Genomic DNA, 20,078 nt, shown 5'->3' with positions numbered 1-20,078 from the left:
TGTGTGTGTGTAAGCATGCCTTATTAGAGATGCATTAGCTGTGGTTGCAGTAATTGACTGTCTGTGAAGGATAACCTCAGATCCTGGGAGGCCTGGTCACAGAGAGAAGAACACTGTCTCACTTCGTTTTTATTTATTTTTATTTCACCTTTATTTAACCAGGTAGGCTAGTTGAGAACAAGTTCTCATTTGCAACTGCGACCTGGCCAAGATAAAGCAAAGCAGTTCGACACATACAACAGCACAGAGTTACACATGGAATAAACAAACATACAATCAATAATACAGTAGAAAAAGTCTACATACAACATGTGCAAATGAGGTAGGATAAGGGAGGTAAGGTATTAAATAGGCCATGGTGGCGATGTAATTACAATATAGCAATAAACACTGGAATGGTAGAATGTGCAGAAGATGAATGTGCAAGTAGAGATACTGGGGTGCAAAGGAGCAAGAAAAATTAACAAATACAATATGGGGATGAGGTAGTTGGATGGGCTATTTACAGATGGGCTATGTACAGGTGCAGTGATCTGTGAGCTACTCTGACAGCTGGTGCTTAACTTCTTACGGATCATTGGGAAGCTAGCGTCTCACCTCGACAACATCCGGTGAAATTGCAGAGCGCGAAATTCAAATTACAGAAATCGTAAGATTTAAAATTCATGAAAATTCAAATGTCATACATCATTTCAAAGCTTAACTTCTTGTTAATCCAGCCGCATTGTCAGATTTCAAAAAGGCTTAACAGCGCCCCGCACACACATAGCGATAAAATAAATCACTTACTTTTGAAGATCTTCATCTGGTTGCAATCACAAGGGTCCCAGCTACATAACAAATGGTCATTTTGTTTGTTAAAGTCCTTCTTTATATCCCAAAAAGGTCTGTTTCATTGGCGCGCTAGACTCGGTAATCCACCGGTTTCCCTCGTTCAAAATGCATACAAATTAATCCCGTAAGTTACCAATAAACTTCTTCCAAACATATCAAACAACGTTCCTAATCATTCCTCAGGTACCCTAATATGTAAATAAACAATACAATTTAAGACAGAATACCGGAGACCATTACCGGATATATAACCGAATACGCACACTCACCGGAGCGCGCAACAAACACTACAGCCAAAATGGGAGCCACTCACTAAAACTACAAATTCTAGCTCATTTAAAAAAAAAAAAACAAGCCTGAAACTCTAAAGACTGTTGAGATCTAGTGGAAGCCCTAGGATCTGCAATCTGGGAGGTATTCTGTTTTATATTCCCATTGACAGCCATAGTAATCAAAGGGTGAGCTGAAAAAAAAACATCTGGATGGATTGTCCTTGGGTTTTTGCCTGCCATATCAGTTCTGTTATACTCAGACATTATTTTAACAGTTTTGGAAACTTAAGATTGTTTTCTATCCAATACTACCAATTATATGCATATCCTAGCTTCTGGGCCTGAGTAACAGGCAGTTTAGGCACCTTTGGGCACCTCATTCATCCAAACTTCCGAATACTGCCCCCTAGCCCAAATAAGTTAACTTTTTAGGGTTTAGGGGGCAGCATTTTCACTTTGGATGAATAGCGTGCCGAGAGTGAACTGCCTCCTACTCTGTCCCATATGATAATATATGCATATTATTATTACTATTGGATAGAAAACACTCAGAAGTTTCTAAAACTGTTTGAATCATGTCTGTGAGTATAACAGAACTCATACGGCAGGCAAAAACCTGAGAAAAAATCCAAATAGGAAGTGGGAATTCTGAGGCTGGTCGATTTTCAACTCATCGCCTATTGAAATCCCAGTGGGATATGGATCTGTTTGCACCTCCTACGGCTTCCACTAGATGTCAACAGTTTGTAGAACGTTGAATGAAGCTTCTACTGTGCTGTTGAGCCGAATGGGAGCTGTTTGAGTCAGTGGTCTGGCAGAGAGCCAGGTCCTGGTCATGCGCATTCCACATGATATCGACTTGCGTTCCATTACTTCTATAGACACAAAGGAATTCTCCGGTTGGAACGTTATTGAATATTTATGATAACAACATCCTAAAGATTGATTCTATACTTAGTTTGACAAGTTTATTCGACCTGTTATATAACTTTTTGAAGTTTTAAGCCGAAGTTCGCCTGGACCTGCGTTTGGATATGTGTACTAAACGTGCTAACAAAAGTAGCTACTTGGACATAAATAATGGACATTATCGAACAAAACAATTTTTTGTGGAACTAGGATTCCTGAGTGCATTCTGATGAAGATCATCAAAGGTAAGGGAATATTTATAATGTAATTTCTGTTGACTCCAACATGGAGGAGAAATGTTGTTTCTATCTGAGCGCCGTCTCAGATTATTGCATGGTTTGCTTTTTCCGTAAAGTTTTCTGCAGTAGATTGCAACCCCGCCCCCTCTGGCAGTTCTATCTTGTCGGAAAATGTTATAGGTAGGGATGGAAATTTCAGGGTTTTTGGTGTTCTTCCTAAGCCAGGATTCAGACACGGCTAGGACATCCGGGTTGGCAGAGTGTGCTAACAGAGGAGGAGTAGGATAAGGGTACGGCTAAAGGCTATCAGAACTGGTCGTCTATTACGTTCAGAAAAGAGTAAAAGGAGCCGGTTTCTAGGCGCGATAGAATAGATTCAAGGCATAATGTACAGACAAAGGTATGGTAGGATGTGAGTATATTGGAGGTAAACCTAGGCATTGAGTAATAAGAGATATTGTCTCTAGAGACGTTTAAACCAGGTGATGTCACCACATATGTGGGAGGTGGAACTAAATGGTGGGCTAAGGCATATTGAGCATGGCTAGAGGCTCTACAGTGAAATAAGACAGTAATCACTAACCAGAACAGTAATGGACATAGGCATATTGATATTAGGGAGAGGCATGCGTAGCCGGGAGATCAATAGGGGTCCAGTGAGTGAGTGGTTGGGCTGGCTGGAGACACGGCGATTCAGACAGCTAGCAGAGGGCCTTAGAGGGACGTCTCGATGGAGGAAAGTCTGTTTTAGCCTCCGCATGCGGTGACGTCGATAGACCAGTCGTGATGGATTAGTAGGGTTCCGAGTTGCAGAGGGGTCCAGGTCCAATTGGCAAAATAGGTATAGTGGCCCAAGAAATTGGCCGATGGCTCTATACAGCTAACAGTCCAATATGCTCTAGACAGCTAGCGGGCCACGGCTAGCAGATGGGCATTCAGGGGACATCGCAATGTAGAGGCCAGTTGAGTACCCCTTTGAGCAGATTACGTCGTAGTCCAGCCGTGAAGGATCGGCGGGGTTCCGTGCCCCGTACCAGCAGTAGAAACGGTCTGGGTATTGTAGCCCAGGAGTGGCTGATGGGCCTCTTTAGCTAGCTGGGAGAAAGGGCCTAGCATGCCCTAGCTCCAGGCTTGCTTCGGGACCAACGTTAGCCGGAGTAGTCACTCGGATAGCAGCTAGCTAGCTGCGATGGTCCAGCGGAAAATGTCCAGAGCTTGCGGTAGGAATCCGGGGATATGGAGAGAAAATAGGTCTGGTATGCTCTGGTTTGAGTCGCGTTGTCCAAACTGGTGAGAGCTTTCCGAGCTAAAGGTTAGCTGGTGACCGCTAGCAGTGGTTAGCTGGCTAGTAGCTAGTGAGCTGGCTGTCTTCTGTTAGGGGATTCTGGATTCGAGGTAAATAAAAAATACTTTAGAAAAACAGATCCACACCACATTGGGTGAGGTGGGTTGCAGCAGAGTATTTTGCAGTTTAGGTTTAGAAAAAAATATGTGATGAAAAATATATACATGGGACACAACAATATGAAGGACAAAGACGTCTGACTGCTATGCCATCTTGGATTTAGAGTCACAAACCTTCCACTCCAGAGAGAGGCTTCTATTTAACACAATACCTTCTCACTTCAGTGTGTCCATGGATCACAGCCTAAATTTTTGCCACAAACCCATGTTGGAATACAGTTGAATGTTTAAAGCAAAACACATGTTGAGTTCAGTTTGGTCAACAGTTCTGAACAAATGGATTTGTCTGTGTGGACTACGACATCGTGGTTTCTGATTTTAAGTTTAGTGTTAAGTTTTTGTTTCAACATTTGCCTAGCCTATCTTTAGAGTTAAAAAGCCTCTGCAGCTCCTTTTCATAGATTCTGCCCTGGTCACACTCATTCACTGTGTGAAATGGGAATGGCAGGTGTGACGCGTCAGATCACAGTTGTGGCCTCTATCTTGTAGTGTACTTTAGACGCACACGCTCTTATTTCTCAATTCTTATGACATCACCAAGTTTGTGTACCTCTAGTGGTCCTCCCTAACCTAACTGATGTTATAATTTGTCATGTGTATGGTAACAATGTATGCTTTATGACACATAGGTTAGGCAAAGTGTTTCCCTAGTGACACTGTCATGATAAAACACTTACCCTACCTCACACACTCTGTTTGAGCAACATCGGTAGAGATGTTTGAACTATCATTTTAGCTGTTTAAGGTGTAAACCGGTTCAAAAGTCCTAGGCGAATATTAATCTTATACTTATATACACTGTGGGGTTTTGGGTGTATTTGAGCAGTGGCAGGTGTTATTTTGCCCTTCAAATTAACTTTTGTTTCTCCTACTCACGGAAGTAAATCTCCCTACCAATAGGGACTCACGCACTGTCTTCTGAAATTTGTCAATGAGGAAGGGAGAGATGCTGGAGAGTGTGGAGGAGAAAAATGAGGAAGAGGATGAAGAATTAAGTCATGGATAAGGAGGAAAAGGCGGCAGCTCAGTGTGGATGGGTATTCTTATGCTAATCCACTCCCTGGATGAGGTGCAAATCAGCCAAGCAAACAATGGCAGTGGAGCCAGAAAGTCTGCCCTGCAGTCTAGCAGGCCTTGAAAGGCATGTGGGCAGGGCGCTGACACTGGGAGAAGGCTGCCTGCAGCAAGGAGAGGGCTGCCTGCATGGAGGGGCCCCAGGAGAGGCCAGGGATCTGGGCCAAAGTAGTGGAAGAGCAGGAGCGAGGGAGGAGTGGGCGGGGGGGGGTGAGAGGAGACAAATGACATAGCAGCATGGCTGTAGTGAAGAGCTCTTTCCAAGGCTGTGTGAGAGATGTAGCAAGAGTGTTTAGTTGTACCAAAGTGTTTCTCATTTACACCCGCTTGTGTCTGTTGTCCATTCACCAGGCCCGTATTGCTCAAGTCTACCTTATTACCCTCCACTAAAACGCCCAATATTAGTCCATTTATTCTTCAAGCTTAGGAGATGGAAAGTAAGCATTGAAGTCAATCAGGCAGCTTTGTTTTCATTTAGATTGCTTTCTTCCAGAACGGGAAGTGCAGATGCATTAAGGTTGGTTATTGATGTCTGGTCTCCCCTGCAGCTTTCCAGAGGAGGAAGCGGAGAGGCATTAGAGTTGGATTATTGATGTCTGCGACCCCCCCCCCCCCAAAGCACAGAGGAGGCATGCAGCTCCAGGCTCATTTTACAGAGCTGTTACTATATGAGGAAGTGGGGGTGCAGCATCTGTTGTTTCTATACCAGGTCTCAGTTCGAGTGGAGTGGATTCATATGCTGACGAAAGAGAATCCTGAGATTGTCATTTGTAAAATTGTATACATTTGGCACGGGTTGGACATACCAAGATCATTCCTGACTCTGGCCCTACCATACGGCCATGTTCAGCTTTAAGGGATTGTTCAGTCGGAAAATCAAAATGTGTCAGTGAGTTTCATACTTTGGGAGTGCACTATCACTTCAAATTCACCTCAGGTTAGACAGTTTCTAGATGTTCTTGTCCTGAGAATAAGCACTGTGCGGTGTTCTGGAACGACGGCAATTTCTTTATAATTTCCATCAGGATTTCCACATTTACTAGAATTTTCGCAAAAATACCCTCGGCTACATAATGGAATGTAAACTAGCGTACTTGTCACATCTCGACCTCAACCTCCGGAGCGCAAGACACTCGCTTACCAGTTGCTCCCATCTAAACAAGGCAGTGTAAACAGAAATGTCTTGTTGAGCCAACACTCTTACAGTTTTTGAAACAGCTGAAAAGTAGACATTTTCCAACTTAAAAAAAAACTGTTTTATTGCGTTTTTACCTGAAATTGTTGTAACAGCCAGTTACATTCTGAAATTGTCATTGTAGCTTTAAATCTCAACAGTAACTTCTCGTTTGCTTGACTGCACTGAGCTGCCACCGAGATCCAGGCAAGAAGCAATTCCCCAGGGAATTATCAACGTTTTATGTCACAATTTGTGTTTACCTCATGACTTCCATGATATTGATAAAGTTAAGCCTGGTTTATTCTAAGGTAACTTTAATACTGTAGCTAGTGTAGTGTAAAACTTAAATTATTCAGCCTCAAATATGCGCCAATCCCTCTTAATAGCCATGCAATTGCACACATTTCAGCAAATAAAATTTCAAATAATAAATAATATTTCCAAATGAATTGTTTGAGGTTACCATGATTTTGTTTGAGGTTTCATGTTTGATTTGTTACATAAAAAAATTCAGTAATGGCAATCATCTGTTTTTATTGCCAGAAAGAAACTGCTAGCCATTGGCTGCTAACAGCTGAGAACTGCTAGGTAACGGGCAAACACAAAAACAGTCAACTTCAAGACCCATAGAAATCGTCAAAGTAAGAACTGATGAAAATGCACAGTCAGAGGAGAATAATTATTGCCAAGGACAAGTTTTTTGTTGAAATAGAGGCATACCAAGACAAAATAAGTGACCTGGTGTATAAATGATAACACAGTGCAGGAAATTAAGAATTTTACTAAAATGCTGGAATTAAACAATGGAGGAAATGGACGCCTGGCTCAAATAGAAGCCTGTCTCTAATATTAGAGACACTATTAGCTTATTTAAGCACCTGTTGTGTTCAGTGATTTAAGCAATTAATTTCCGAGTTTATTTGAAATTTTACGGTAAGCCTAATAGCGCCTATCTAGCAATGGTAAAGCTAAACATGACAGAAATGATTTTGTTGGGCTTGCTAGCTCGCTTGCTAACGTTACCTAGCTGTGTAGCCTATATTATATGAATGACACTGTATGATAATGTTACTGTACATGTTATATTCATATGGGAGGGGTAAGCGCTCAATATTGATATGCTAACATTACTTGATCATGAAGCATGTTACTTGGCTAGCAGGAGTGTATCTATTTTTATTGGTCACATACGTGTTTAGCAGATGTTATTGCGAGTGTAGTGAAATGCTTGTGCTTCTAGTTCCGAAAGTGCAGCAATATCTAACAAGTAATATCTAACAATTTCATAAAAAATACCTAATACACACAAATCTAAGGAAAGGAATGAGAATATATAAATATATGGATGAGCAATTCAGAGCAGCATAGGCTAAGAAGCAATAGATATAATTGAATACAGTATATACAGTTGAAGTTTACATACACCTTAGCCAAATACATTTAAACTCAGTTTTCCACAATTCCTGACATTTAATCCTAGTAAAAATTCCCTGTCTTAGGTCAGTTAGGATCACCACTATATTTTAAGAATGTGAAATGTCAGAATAATAGCAGAGTGAATGATTTATTTCAGCTTTAATTTCTTTAATCACATTCCCAGTGGGTCAGAAGTTTACATATTCTCAATGAGTATTTGGTAGCGTTGCCTTTAAATTGTTTAACTTTGGTCAAATGTTTCGGGTAGCCTTCCACAAGCTTCCCAGAATAAGTTGGGTGAATTTTGGCCCATTCCTCCTGTCAGAGCTGGTGTAACTGAGTCAGGTTTGTAGGCCTCGTTGCTCGCACCGGCCTTTTCAGTTCTGCCCACCATTTTTCTATGGGATTGAGGTCAGGGCTTTGTGATGGTCACTCCAATACCTTGACTTTGTTGTCCTTAAGCCATTTTGCCACAACTTTGGAAGTATGCTTGGGGTCATTGTCCATTTGGAAGACCCATTTGCGACCAAGCTTTAACTTCCTGACTGATGTCTTGAGATGTTGCTTCAATATATCCACATTATTTTCTCTCCTCATGATGCCATCTATTTTGTGAAGTGCATCAGTCCCTCCTGCAGCAAAGCACCCCCACAACATGATCCTGCCACCCCGTGCTTCACGGTTGGGATGGTGTTCATCGGCTTGCAAGCCTCCCCCTTTTTCCTCCTAACATAATGATGGTCATTATGGCCAAACAGTTCTATTTTTATTTCGTCAGCCCAGAGGACATTTCTCCAAGAAGTACGATCTTTGTCCCCATGTGCAGTTGCAAACCGTTGTCTGGCTTTTTTATGGAGGTTTTGGAGCAGTGGCTTCTTCCTTGCTGAGCGGCTTTTCAGGTTATGTCGATATAGGACTCGTTTTACTGTGGATATAGATACTTTTGTACCTGTTTCCTCCAGCATCTTCACAACTGTTGTTCTGGGATTGATTTACATTTTTCGTACCAAAGTACGCTCATCTCTAGGAGACAGAAGGCGTCTCCTTCCTGAGCGATATGGCGGCTGCCGTTGTCCCATGGTGTTTATACTTGCGTACTATTGTTTGTACAGATGCACGTGATACCTTCAGGCGTTTGGAAATTGCTCCCAAGGATCAACCAGACTTATGGAGGTTTACAATTATTTTTTCTGAGGTCTTGGCTAATATCTTTTGATTTTCCCATGATGTCAAGCAAAGGTAGGCCTTGAAATACATCCACAGGTCCACCTCCAATTGACTCCGGCTGATTGACATCATTTATCAGAAGCTTCTAAAGCCATGACATCATTTTCTGGAATTTCCGAGCTGTTTAAAGGCACAGTCAACTTAGTGTATGTAAACTTCTGACCCAGTAGAATTGTGATACAGTGAATTATAAGTGAAATAATCTGTCTGTAAACAATTGTTGGAGAAATTACTTGTCATGCACAAAGTACATGTCCTAACCGACTTGCCAAAACTATAATTTCTTTACAAGAAATTTGTGGAGTGGTTGAAAAACAAGTTTTAATGACTCCAACCTAAGTGTATGTAAACTTCTGACTTCAACTGTACATATGAGATAAGTAATGCAAGATATGTAAACATTATAATAGTGGCCAATGATTTCAAATCTGTATGTAGGCAGCAGCCTCTCTGTGCTAGTGATGTCTATTTAACAGTCTGATGGCCTTGAGATGGAAGCTGTTTTTCTGTCTCTCGGTCCCAGCTTTGATGCACCTGTACTGATCTCGCCTTCTGGGTGATAGCGGGGTGAACAGGCAATGGCTCGGGTGGTGGTTGTCCTTGAGGAGCTAATTTAATGTGTATGGACAAGAAAATAAAACATTTAATTGTCTGCAAATGCTTGTGGTTTGTTTCATTATTCAGTATTGTAATGTGTTTTAGAGGAAAAGGTGCTTAGTGGCTAACATGATATTTATGGTAAATTTCAGCTGCTGACCAAGAATGTTGCGTTACCAGCCACAACGAATGGTAAAATCTCTTTTGCCCCTCTGCTCCTCAGACTGGCCTTCATCTCTCATAGTTGTAATAGGGCCATTGTTGTTTCTGACCTAATGGAGTGATTCTTATCAGTTCATGTCAGTCTCCAGAAGGGATTTAAAGACCTATTAGGAGCGTTTTCTAAATGTTGTCCAGCCTGTAGCCGCTCCTTGGATTTCCAGCCCATTGGATTTCCTGGCATTCATTGAGTGGTGCGACCCAGAATTCCTTTCCCAAGGAGTTGACCATCAGTGGTTCGGTGTAAGGGTTATTATTCTATACAGGTGGCACCACCATCACATGACAATGCCCCCTTTCATCATCTGTGGGAATGGAGTGAGCACAGGGCTAGCTCTCCCAAAAAGGTTGAAGACTGTGGTGACGCAATCTTCCAACTACCTATAGGTCTGCACGTTTCAGTAGCTCTTGGTAGTAGTGTTTCTTTAGGGGAAGGTGCTTTACCTGGATGGCCACAATTGAGGTGTGAGGGTAAAATAAGTAATACCAGGTAAACATATGCTATGTTAATTATGCTTCACCACATCAACCCAGACTCTTGTGCTCTCAGCCAGACAAAAGGGGATTTGTTTTGTACTGATAGTCTGCTAGCTCTGCCTCTGACAAGTCACAACAAGACCTTGCTGAGTCCTGAACCATGTATAAGAGTACAGGTGGTGCTAGCCTAGGATGTCTGTATGCCTAAATGTCTGCCTAAATGTATGCCTAATGTCTGCCTAGATGCCTAAATGTCTGTACTCTGCAGGGAAAGTTACCGAGACAACAGGACAACAAACTCTTCAGCCTCCCAAGCCCACTCTTTTAGTACCTCAATGTTGAACTCATTCTCCTTTGATTGTAGGTGCTTTTTAAAAATAGTTTTACTTGCTGCCTGTCTTAAAGACGATGTTTCTTTTTTTTTTTTTACAACCAAATCTCTATTTTTGATGGAAACGGCATGTTATAGAAGGGTCCAGGCACCTTTTTTTGTGATTTCAAATGTTTTTTGAAAATTACCCCAAGCAGCAAATCACTTTTTCGTTCTCGTTGTGTAGTATGGGGGCCCTGACCACGAACAAAGGCTCCAAAAACACCCGAATACGGCGACGCAAGTTTTTAGATGTTGTACACATGAAATAGTCATTCCAAACTTTAGCCGCAATGTTATATTCCATTTTGTTGCGACTCGAGTGATACCTCTCTGTCCATTTTATGTTTAACTGCCAAATTTACAGGAAATACCTGAGTAAACAAGGGATACAAAGTATATTGAAAGCATGGGGTCCTTCCACAAGAAGTTCCAGGCACTTGTAGAATCTACGCCAAGGCGCATTGAAGCTATTCTGGCGGCTCGTGATGGCCCAACGCCCTATTAAGATGCTTTATGTTGGTGTTTCCTTTATTTTGGCAGTTACATGTAGCAGCAGGCTACAAGGATAATGGAACAGCTGGATAGGGGAAACGTCTCATGTCGCGCAATAGGGAATATAACATTGCAGCTGAAGTTCGGAATGACAATTTCATGTGTGCAACATCTAAACACCTGCGTCACTATACTGAGAGTTTTGCTGTTTCTGAAAGGACGCATTTGGGTGTTTTTGGAGGCTTTGTTCAGGTTTTTCGGTGCCCCCGTACTACACAATGAGGACGAGGAATTGATTTGCTTTTTTGGGTAAGTTTCTCAAACATGTGAACTCACAAAAAAGGTGTCTGGACCATTGTATAACATGCCATATTCATACAAAAGTATCTTATTTAACTGTAGTCTATGCCCTTGTTGATTTACTAGTCAGTTTTCCTCTGTTTGTTGGCTTGTGTTAATCTTAGAGAAAAGCTGCCAGCTACTCTAGTTTCTAGCTGCTGTTTTTGAACGGGTAACTGATAGTGCGTCTCCATGTCAATCAGCAGCCCCAGCTGTTGTGTGTGTGTGTGTGTGCGCGCCCTGTTCATCTCTTGTTTGGGAAGGGAAGTGTACGTGTCAGGGGTGATTGGGACAGCTTCCTGGCTTGGGGGCTCACAACAGGCTTTTCCCCTGCATGCCTCATCTTGCCTCCACCTGATAGGGGTAGCAACTCCTCTCCCAGGGCTGAGATTGTTTGTTTGTATTATAACTGCATTGTAGTGTTTTGTCATTTGGGCTAATGCAATGTGTTTGCTTATACATTTGATTAGGCAATCCCTTTAAAGTTCTACCCTTGATTTGTCTCAGTATTGGTCTGCACACCGGTTATTGAAATAAATGTAAAACTCTCAGTCACTCGAAGAGATACGAACTGCTTGCTGCAGTTGTCATCCTGACCATCATCCCTTAAGTTGTTCCTTCTCCCTATCCCACTCGATCCCTCACGTAATGCGCGCACACACACAGAGCACACACCTTGGTTGGCTCTCTTGTACCCCAGCCTCGAGGAGCCCTTCTTTGTTCCCTCATTACCCAGTCAGGGATGTGTGAAAAGTGGAGCACAGGTCGGGGCTCTTTGTCCCCCTCGGGCAAATCAAAAGTGACAGACACCGGCCCGCTCCGCCGCTAATTTGTCCCCCCCTTCGAACGGCCCCTTCTCAGCGCCGCTAATTGCAGCGAGACGCACATGCCTACAAGGGAACAGACACATCTCGTTATTAACGCTGGGCGAGGCCAACACGGGTAATTGCGGAACATCCTTCAACAAATAATTTGGGAATGTTTAGCCATTCAAGAGTAGCGCCAGCCTGACCGGGATTTGCGAGGTCAAGCCTGCAAAAAACAAGAGGGCAAAGATGGACAGCACACACGCTAATGGAAGGAAAACAAAAAGGGGAGAATGGATGAAAGAGTGCAGTTTTGGGTTCTTGAGCGTTATCGTCCAAGGCTGGTTGTCACCCCACGTGTTCGTTAGAGGTTAGAGCGACCGAGAGCCCTGCCTTGCCCCATTGGCATTGTCCTCCTCTGATCAACCAAGCGTACGGTTAGGAGTCAGCAGGGTCACACATCAGCCTCAGACCCTTCTCACCATTTACCCCTCTCCAGCACCCTCTGCATCAGACATACGATGCCATGATTTCAAATACATTTCAATCACATTGGAAGCAATCTGCTTAGTTAAGAGTGGACAGCAGGGTACCTTTTCTACAATACCTATTACTTGCATCCAGTATCAAATATGTGGCTTTTCTGTGTTCTGTTTGTGGCCGAAGGAGCTGATATGTAATCGGTTGGGAAGTCGCTGCTGCATAATTCTGTTCTGGCACGGTAACCCGTCTTTAGATTAAATAAGATGTGCTCTGTATCTCCCTTATTTGATTAGTCTGCCATTTTGTCCTTTTTAAACTCTGCTTTTACTTGACTGGGAGGATTGGAGGCATGAGTCTCCAGTGGAAAATCCATTTGTTGGTTGGGAGTAATGTTACCCTCTTTTGATGCTGTCGCTCTTCTCAGTGCGGTTTGAGAGGAGCAATGATGCCCCCACCGACCATTATTCTCTATCCACCGCAGTCCTGTATGTTTCCTCCCGAGTTGTGCTAAATTGCTCAGCAAATCTGATAACGTGCAGCCGAGGGCTCACAAAGACGAATAGGGGTCGGCTGTCGGTGTCAAACCCACTGCCCTCTCTAAACTTGATCATGACATTGCTGTGAGGGCATGCCACGCCACTCTCTGCAGTGACACGCGCGAGGAAAACCAGGCTATAAAATGTTGATCAAGTGTTCTAGAATTGTGTGATTACACTGTACTTCCTATAACAGTATTTTCCTTTTCTCTCTGATTTTCCAGGGTTTTGGACCGAGGGAGCTTGTGAGAAAGAAGATTTGATTTTTTTTTGTGCCATCCTCCCTCACTCCCTCCTCTCTCCCTGCCCCATACATATTCACCCGTACCTCCACTCCCCCCAACGGGGGAAAACTACTCTGCACCTCTTCAACCTGTGCTGAACCAGGAAGGGACAGGACTAGGCCCACCCTCAGAGCCTACAGAGGTGACCAACAAGCTCCCACAGAGAGCAGTCCAGGCCATTCAAGTCTCCACAAGTCACTGTGCCAGGATGACAGGGTTGACCTCTTACAATTCCGTGGTGGGATTCTGCATCCTACTGGTGATCAGAGCTGAAGGTATTCAAAGTAAGACTGGCTCCTCTGTTATTGTAGTCCTCTGTTGTCCCACTGCACCCAAACTCACACAACTCTGTCTGTACCTCCTACTCTCTTTAGTTGGATAGACACTCTAATACAGGGCTATTTAACTGTATTCTTAAAGGGTGTGAAAAAAAAAAAAGTTAATTGCATAGGTGCCAGACATTTTCTACATGCGATTATTCTTCAGAAGAACTGTATAAAAAAAGCACCGCACACACACCAGTGAAGCACTTTTCTTAAAATGAAATGTTGCTAAAATGAATTAGGAAAGAAGTGGAGGGCGCTCAACCAACGTGAGTCGAGGTGCACCCCAAAAATGTGAAACTATTCATTTCAAAACAGCTATTTAATTCTAGGACACACGTTCCGCTAGCGGAACCCCTCGGCAACATTCCGCTGAAAAGGCAGCGCGGGAAATTCAAAAATATTTTTTTGAAATATGTAACTTTCACACATGAACAAGTCCAATACAGCAAATGAAAGATAAACATCTTGTTAATCTACCCATCGTGTCCGATTTAAAATATATATATAAATGTTTAAAAAAAATTAATAAAAAAAAATCTTTACAGCGAAAACACAACATATGATTATGTCAGATCTCCGCCAAGTCCAAAAAACACAGCCATTTTCCCAGCCAAAGATACGAGTCACAAAAAGCAGAAATAGAGATACAATTAATCACTAACCTTTGATGATCTTCATCAGATGACACTCATAGGACATCATGTTACACAATACATGTATGTTTAGTTCGATAATTGTGCATATTTATATCCAAAAATCAGTTTATTGTGTAAGTTTATATTGTCGCCATGTTCAGGAATGCCTCCAAAATATCTGGAGAAATTGCAGAGAGCCACATCAAATAACAGATATACTCATCATAAACTTTGAAAGATACATGTTTTACATAGAATTAAAGATACACTTGTTCTTAATGCAACCGCTGTGTCAGATTTCAAAAAAACTTTACGGAAAAAGCAAACCATGCAATAATCTGAGACGGCGCTCAGATATAAACAACATTTCTCCGCCATGTTGGAGTCAACAGAAATACGAAATGACATGATAAATATTCCCTTACCTTTGATCTTCATCAGAATGCACTCCCAGGAATCCTAGTTCGACAATAAATTGTTGTTTTGTTCGATAATGTCCATTATTTATGTCCAAGTAGCTACTTTTGTTAGTGCGTTTAGTATACACATCCAAACGCTCGTGCAGGTCCAGGCGAACGTCGGACGAAAACTTCAAAAAGTTATATTACAGGTCGAATAAACCTGTCAAACTAACTATAGAATCAATCTTCAGGATGTTGTTATCCTAAATATTCAATAACGTTCCAACCAGAGAATTCCTTTGTGTCTTTAGAAATAATGGAACGCAAGTCGATATCATTTGGAATGCGCGTGACCAGGACCTGGCTCTCTGCCAGACCACTGACTCAAACAGCCCCCATCCGGCCTAACATCACAGTAGAAGCTTCATTCAACGTTCTACAGACTTGACATCTAGTGGAAGGCGTAGGAAGGGCAAACAGATCCATATCCCACTGGGATTTCAATAGGCGATGAGTTGAAAATCGACCAGCCTCAGAATTCCCACTTCCTGTTTGGGTTTTTGCCTGCCATATGAGTTCTGTTATACTCGCAGACATGATTCAAACAGTTTTAGAAACTTCTGAGTGTTTTCTATCCAATAGTAATAATAATATGCATATATTAGCATCTGGGACAGAGTAGGAGGCAGTTCACTTTGGGCACGCTATTCATCCAAATTGAAAATGCTGCCCCCTATCCCTAAAAAGTTAAAAGCTTCTTTAATTTTGGTCATTTTAAATTAATCTAAAAACGAATAATCTAAATAAATAATGCAAAGATATGTCAAATCAAGTAATGCCAAATTCCAGTCTGAAGGAAGTATGCTTTTGAATTCAATTCATTTTTTTGTCCCACTTTCTTCTAACCAGTCCTTCCTCTGAGAGGAAAACAGAAGGGACGTACGTGTTGGGTCATAATCTTTTGTAGTTTAAACCGTTCACACATTAGAGCCAAATTGAAATGATGAAAACATTTGCAACATGCCACATAGGTGCTAAAAAAAACGCTAAAAACTGCTAGGCACACTAGAAACAATAGTGCTTGTCATTTTGGCACCAAATTTTTCCAGATATTTCATTAAAGCTGCAATATGTAACTTTTTGGGTGACCTGACCAATTTCACATAGAAATGTGAGTTATAGATCTCAGTCATTGAAAGCAAGTCTAAGAATCGGTGGATCTGTTCTATGAGAGATATTTCTGTGTTTCCCGTTTGTGCGTCTTTTACTTTCGGTTTTGTACACCAGCTGAAAATACAATAGTTTCGGTTATGGAAAATATATTTCACTGGTTAGATGGTACAATGATTCTCTAAATCATACTTGCTTGTTTTGTTTCTGCATAGTGCATCTTTTAATGTTCATCATTTATCAAAGGGCCATTATAAATTAATAAACGGGCCGGATCTGGTCCACATGCCGCCAGTTGAATAGCCCTGCTCTAATATGCTGTTTTGGTGGAGAGTTTACTTGTTTCTGTGCAAGGTTCAATGACCTGGCAGTCCTCTTTGAGAATTTATAACATAATCTCTGTTTTTAAAAGGGCAATTATTTTATATTTATTATGAATAGGTGTCCAATTTTCCCATTGTTCTCGTATGATTAATGCTGAATAGCTAGTAACAATTTAACCCAATCCGTCCAGCAATTTCCAATTTGATCTCCTTTATGAATCCAAGACGAGACTAACTTCAGAAAGCAAGTTTTGATGTGGCTACTGTTAAAACACTCATCTGTCAATTCCATTTGGAGGAGGGGCTTGATAAACATTGTTAAACTAAATTAGCATGAGTAGTTTGATTTTTCAGCCTTTAAGCTACCCCTTCATGTGACCCATGGTCCCCCACCCCCCACTATGGAGAGATCAGTATCTTAAGCCGTTGTAATGGCCGCGATTAGAGTGAATTAGCGGCAAATGCAGGGCCTTTAGAAATGCATGGCCTAAGCTACCTAGTTAAAGAATATTACTGTAACCCCCCCAGGTGGTCCGAACAGGGTAATATGGCTATGACAATGTTCTGTTTTATATTCTAATTAGGGGACCTAACCATTGGGACCAAACACCATAGGCGCAACTCGCAGTCCCTTCTCTCAATACCAAGTTTACCATACCGTGCAGAAACACCCATGAGGAGTGAATGGTACCCGCCACTTGGAAAATGCCCTGTTCTCAATGAGATTAGAACATGTTGAATGTCATGTGATGTTCCCAGGATACAGCGGATAGATCATCACAGCACTGTGGCGTTGCTTTCTGCCTTATTTTGCCCTTAAATTGGAAAATTAGGCCTACACGTTCCAAATGTGTGTCCGTGTGTCCAAAAGACACTGAATATGCTCCGATCACAAAAACAATTTAGTCACGGAAGACTCGAGCATCACGCTGGTTTTGTACTGCCGTGTTTGATGTCGGAAGGATATGATGTCGGAAGGATATGGCGCTATCTTAATGTGCCGGGGCCTCATAAAAGGGCCTCTCTCTGCTCCCCTAGCTGCTCCTACTGTTGCTCTCATACTGCCTTCCCAGCTGGGCCTCCACAGTGACTCACCCAGCAGCCATAAAAGCCAACCATGGCCATAAAGATGCAGCTCTCAGGCTCGTAAAAGGTCACCTTTTAACCAGCCAATGAGATGTGAAGGCAAATATCAGGAGTTGATTACTCTGAAAGCAGAGCCTTTGAGCGAGCGTATACATACACACACACACACACACACAAGCGAGCTGATAAGAGGAAGGCGAGGCTGGTCCAAGTGTTAGGTATGATGATTAGTCTCAGAGAGCGTAGCTCTGAATCAGTTGTGAATTTATGACCGTGTTTTGTTATCACAGAGCCCACGCTATTTTGTTAATTAGTCTCTGTTGACTCTGTCGCCCTTGTCTACCTTGTCCCAGGCATACTGTACAGTGAAACAGTGCCTCTGTGCCCACTGGGACAGGTTAGCCTCTCTCCTTCCTTCCTCCTTTGCAGCTTAGTCATCGACAGTAGTGACTTGCCGGAGAACCCACCCCCCTCACTACAGGAAGCTGTTGAACTGATTGTTGGCGCTCTGGGTTCCTTTTTGCACATTAACCGTTTCCTCTATAGTACTGTCAGTCGTTACAGGGCAAAAACCACTCCAAACATTCATTGTTCTCCGGAAATAATTAAATCCTACAAGAGTTTTTTTTTCTCTACCGCTTTTCTATTTTTTTACACCACACTAGCTGATAAGCGAGGGAGTGTGGGGTCTGGCATATGCCAAGCGTTACGGAGAGAGGGGGCAGGGACAGAGGTGCCCGCTGGGCAATAGGCTGCCAGGGTGGCTGTATAAGGGGCCTGCTGTGCCAACTTATGAATGCTCTTTTCAGACTCACTTTTTTTTGTTCCAAAGGTGTCAACAAACCAATTAGAATTCCACTGTTGTCTCACCAAGGGGAGAAGGTGCATGTTTTATAGGTCTAGTTTTATTTTCTGTTGTTTTCCATGTGTGCGGAGTTTTAATGAGTGTGAGGTTGTAGCAACTTGTTAAATATTTTTCAAGGTACTCAACTGTTGCTGGGTAACAAGGGTTGTTGAATAAACTTCTCAGGAAGTTCTCCAATAGCACTCAAAGAACAGATGGAAGGAAAGGTGGGTCCCCCCCCCCTACATTTTGGACAAAAGCCTTGTAGTGGTTAATATGAACAAAATGTAATAGATTTGTGGTGTTGAAATGTACTGTGGTGAAGAGGTTACGGTAACACCTGTCATTTTTCTATTGTCAGCATCACAAACCTGAGGAACAACGTGAGAGGTATACATGTCTGTCCTTTGCTACTGTGAAAGTGATGATGGAGCTGAAAGGGGAGCCATCAAATTGGGTGTCTCACTTGTTGTATGACTTATATAATTGTCAGCTAATACCTCCATACTATTTCTTGCCGACTCACCCACCTCGAGCTGTAATGGGAAAGATTTGGGGAAGTGGTAAAAGAGGATGATCAATTTGTGTGTCACATGGTCCGAATACAGTGAAATGCTTACTTACAAGCCCTTAACCAACGATGCAGTGTTTAGTTTGTTTTGTAAATATTTTCTTAAGTTAAAAAAAATGTCAACACAAAATAACAAAGACTATATACAGGAGGTATCGGTTACCGAGTCAATGTGCGGGGTACAGGTTAGTCGCCTCACTTCCACATTACTCGCCTCACCTCCACAGTGGCCCCTGTTGGTAGAACAACCAGTTCAGAACACTGTTTAGATCATGGAGCGGCACTCTAGGCTGGACCTGACAAAAAAAAACTATTCTGCTGCTGGCCCTTTAAGAGCCATGCATTACATTGCCTGTAGATGGAGTGTCTCGTTAGTCGGAGTGTGCTGGCCCTTTAAGAGTGCAGCATGTGGCTGACTGGAGATGGAGAGGCTCATTACTGGGCGTGCTCTGCCAGACCTCAGACTCCGCCGTGACTGGCGGCAGAATTAAGCACACATGTGGAGGCAGAGTTAGAGAGAGCAGCAGCCATTTCCAGCCTCACTGACAGCCACTGCTCCCCAGCCAATCACAGGCCTCCTTGTAAAGGGGGAGAGAGGTACTCCGTGTTTTCACTAGCGAGGCCATATAGGAACAAAAAGTGCTTTGAGGCTCTTTGGGGGGGATTGATGTTGAACTTTAAATCTTGTATTGTCAACATGGCTTTCTCTGTAGACTCCAGTGAGATGGAGAGAGGCCTTAAAAGTCCTCACAGCCCCCAGTAAAAACGTGTCAGTTTTATGTGGACTATCAGAGGCTTTCATCACCTCATCAAAGCGTCCGGAGCCTCCTGAATCGCCCCCCATCACTCAAACATGACTTAAGCCAGTCTAGACCAGGCACAGCTCCCAGAGGGAGAGCGAAGGAGCTGAGAGTGTGGGAGGGAGAAAGAGCCATCTACCCATAGCGCTCTGGTTTTTATTTGGGGCCTGGCCCGTTTGATCCGGTTCCAGTCTGCTGTGTGTTTATAAGTTTCCACACTGCCTCCCTACACAGCTCTGACTTCGCCATGGGACAGCCCAGCTCAAACTGGGCCCTGGGCCATGCCACCACTTAGGTGTAGTTTATTAGCGGAACAATTTCTGATATGATTTTGATTTAAATCTCCTGTGTGTAATATCAATGGCAAGCGGTCTAGACTATCTGCCTCCTTTTCTGAGCTTTATTTCTTTGGGTGTGTGTGTGTGTGAGAGACCGTGTTTGTGACGGATGTAGAGCGAAGAAACCGCGAGACTGAGTCTATTCCCACCACCCAGGAGAATGTCGGAACTCTGGAGTCCTGTAATCTGTGTGTCGTTTTCCCCCTTCACTGATAGAAGGTAAACTTCAAAGCCCCTGGTTCCCAGCTTCCCGAGGCCAGCTCTGCTATCTCACTGTAGGACTGCTCAGGTTTCCATTAGCACTTAATTATTTTCAGGGTGGTGCCGCCGTAACCGGTAGCCCCCACCACCTTTGTTTGTACAACA

At 42.8% G+C, this 20,078-nt stretch overlaps 1 protein-coding gene across 3 annotated transcripts in view; it reads left to right on the top strand.

The window, feature by feature from the left end:
* LOC139570786 (bone morphogenetic protein receptor type-1A-like) overlaps positions 1 to 20,078 on the top strand; it is a 51,314-nt gene that overhangs the window by 19,180 nt on the left and 12,056 nt on the right. Inside the window, exon 3 of one of the 3 annotated variants that reach the window (XM_071392952.1) lies at positions 13,159 to 13,493. In XM_071392952.1, the coding sequence (XP_071249053.1) occupies positions 13,427 to 13,493 (67 nt within the window). In that variant the 5' untranslated portion in view covers positions 13,159 to 13,426. Of the gene's footprint in view, positions 1 to 13,158; positions 13,503 to 16,211; positions 19,932 to 20,078 lie in introns of those variants that run through there. The other 2 variants (XM_071392951.1, XM_071392953.1) reach the window with 2 other exon arrangements.

Source organism: Salvelinus alpinus, chromosome 3, assembly GCF_045679555.1.
Source record: "Salvelinus alpinus chromosome 3, SLU_Salpinus.1, whole genome shotgun sequence".
In the NCBI taxonomy this organism is placed as follows: domain Eukaryota; kingdom Metazoa; phylum Chordata; class Actinopteri; order Salmoniformes; family Salmonidae; genus Salvelinus; species Salvelinus alpinus.
The sequence above is the reverse complement of the archived record's forward strand: the minus strand, read 5'-3'. Positions and strand labels throughout refer to the sequence as shown.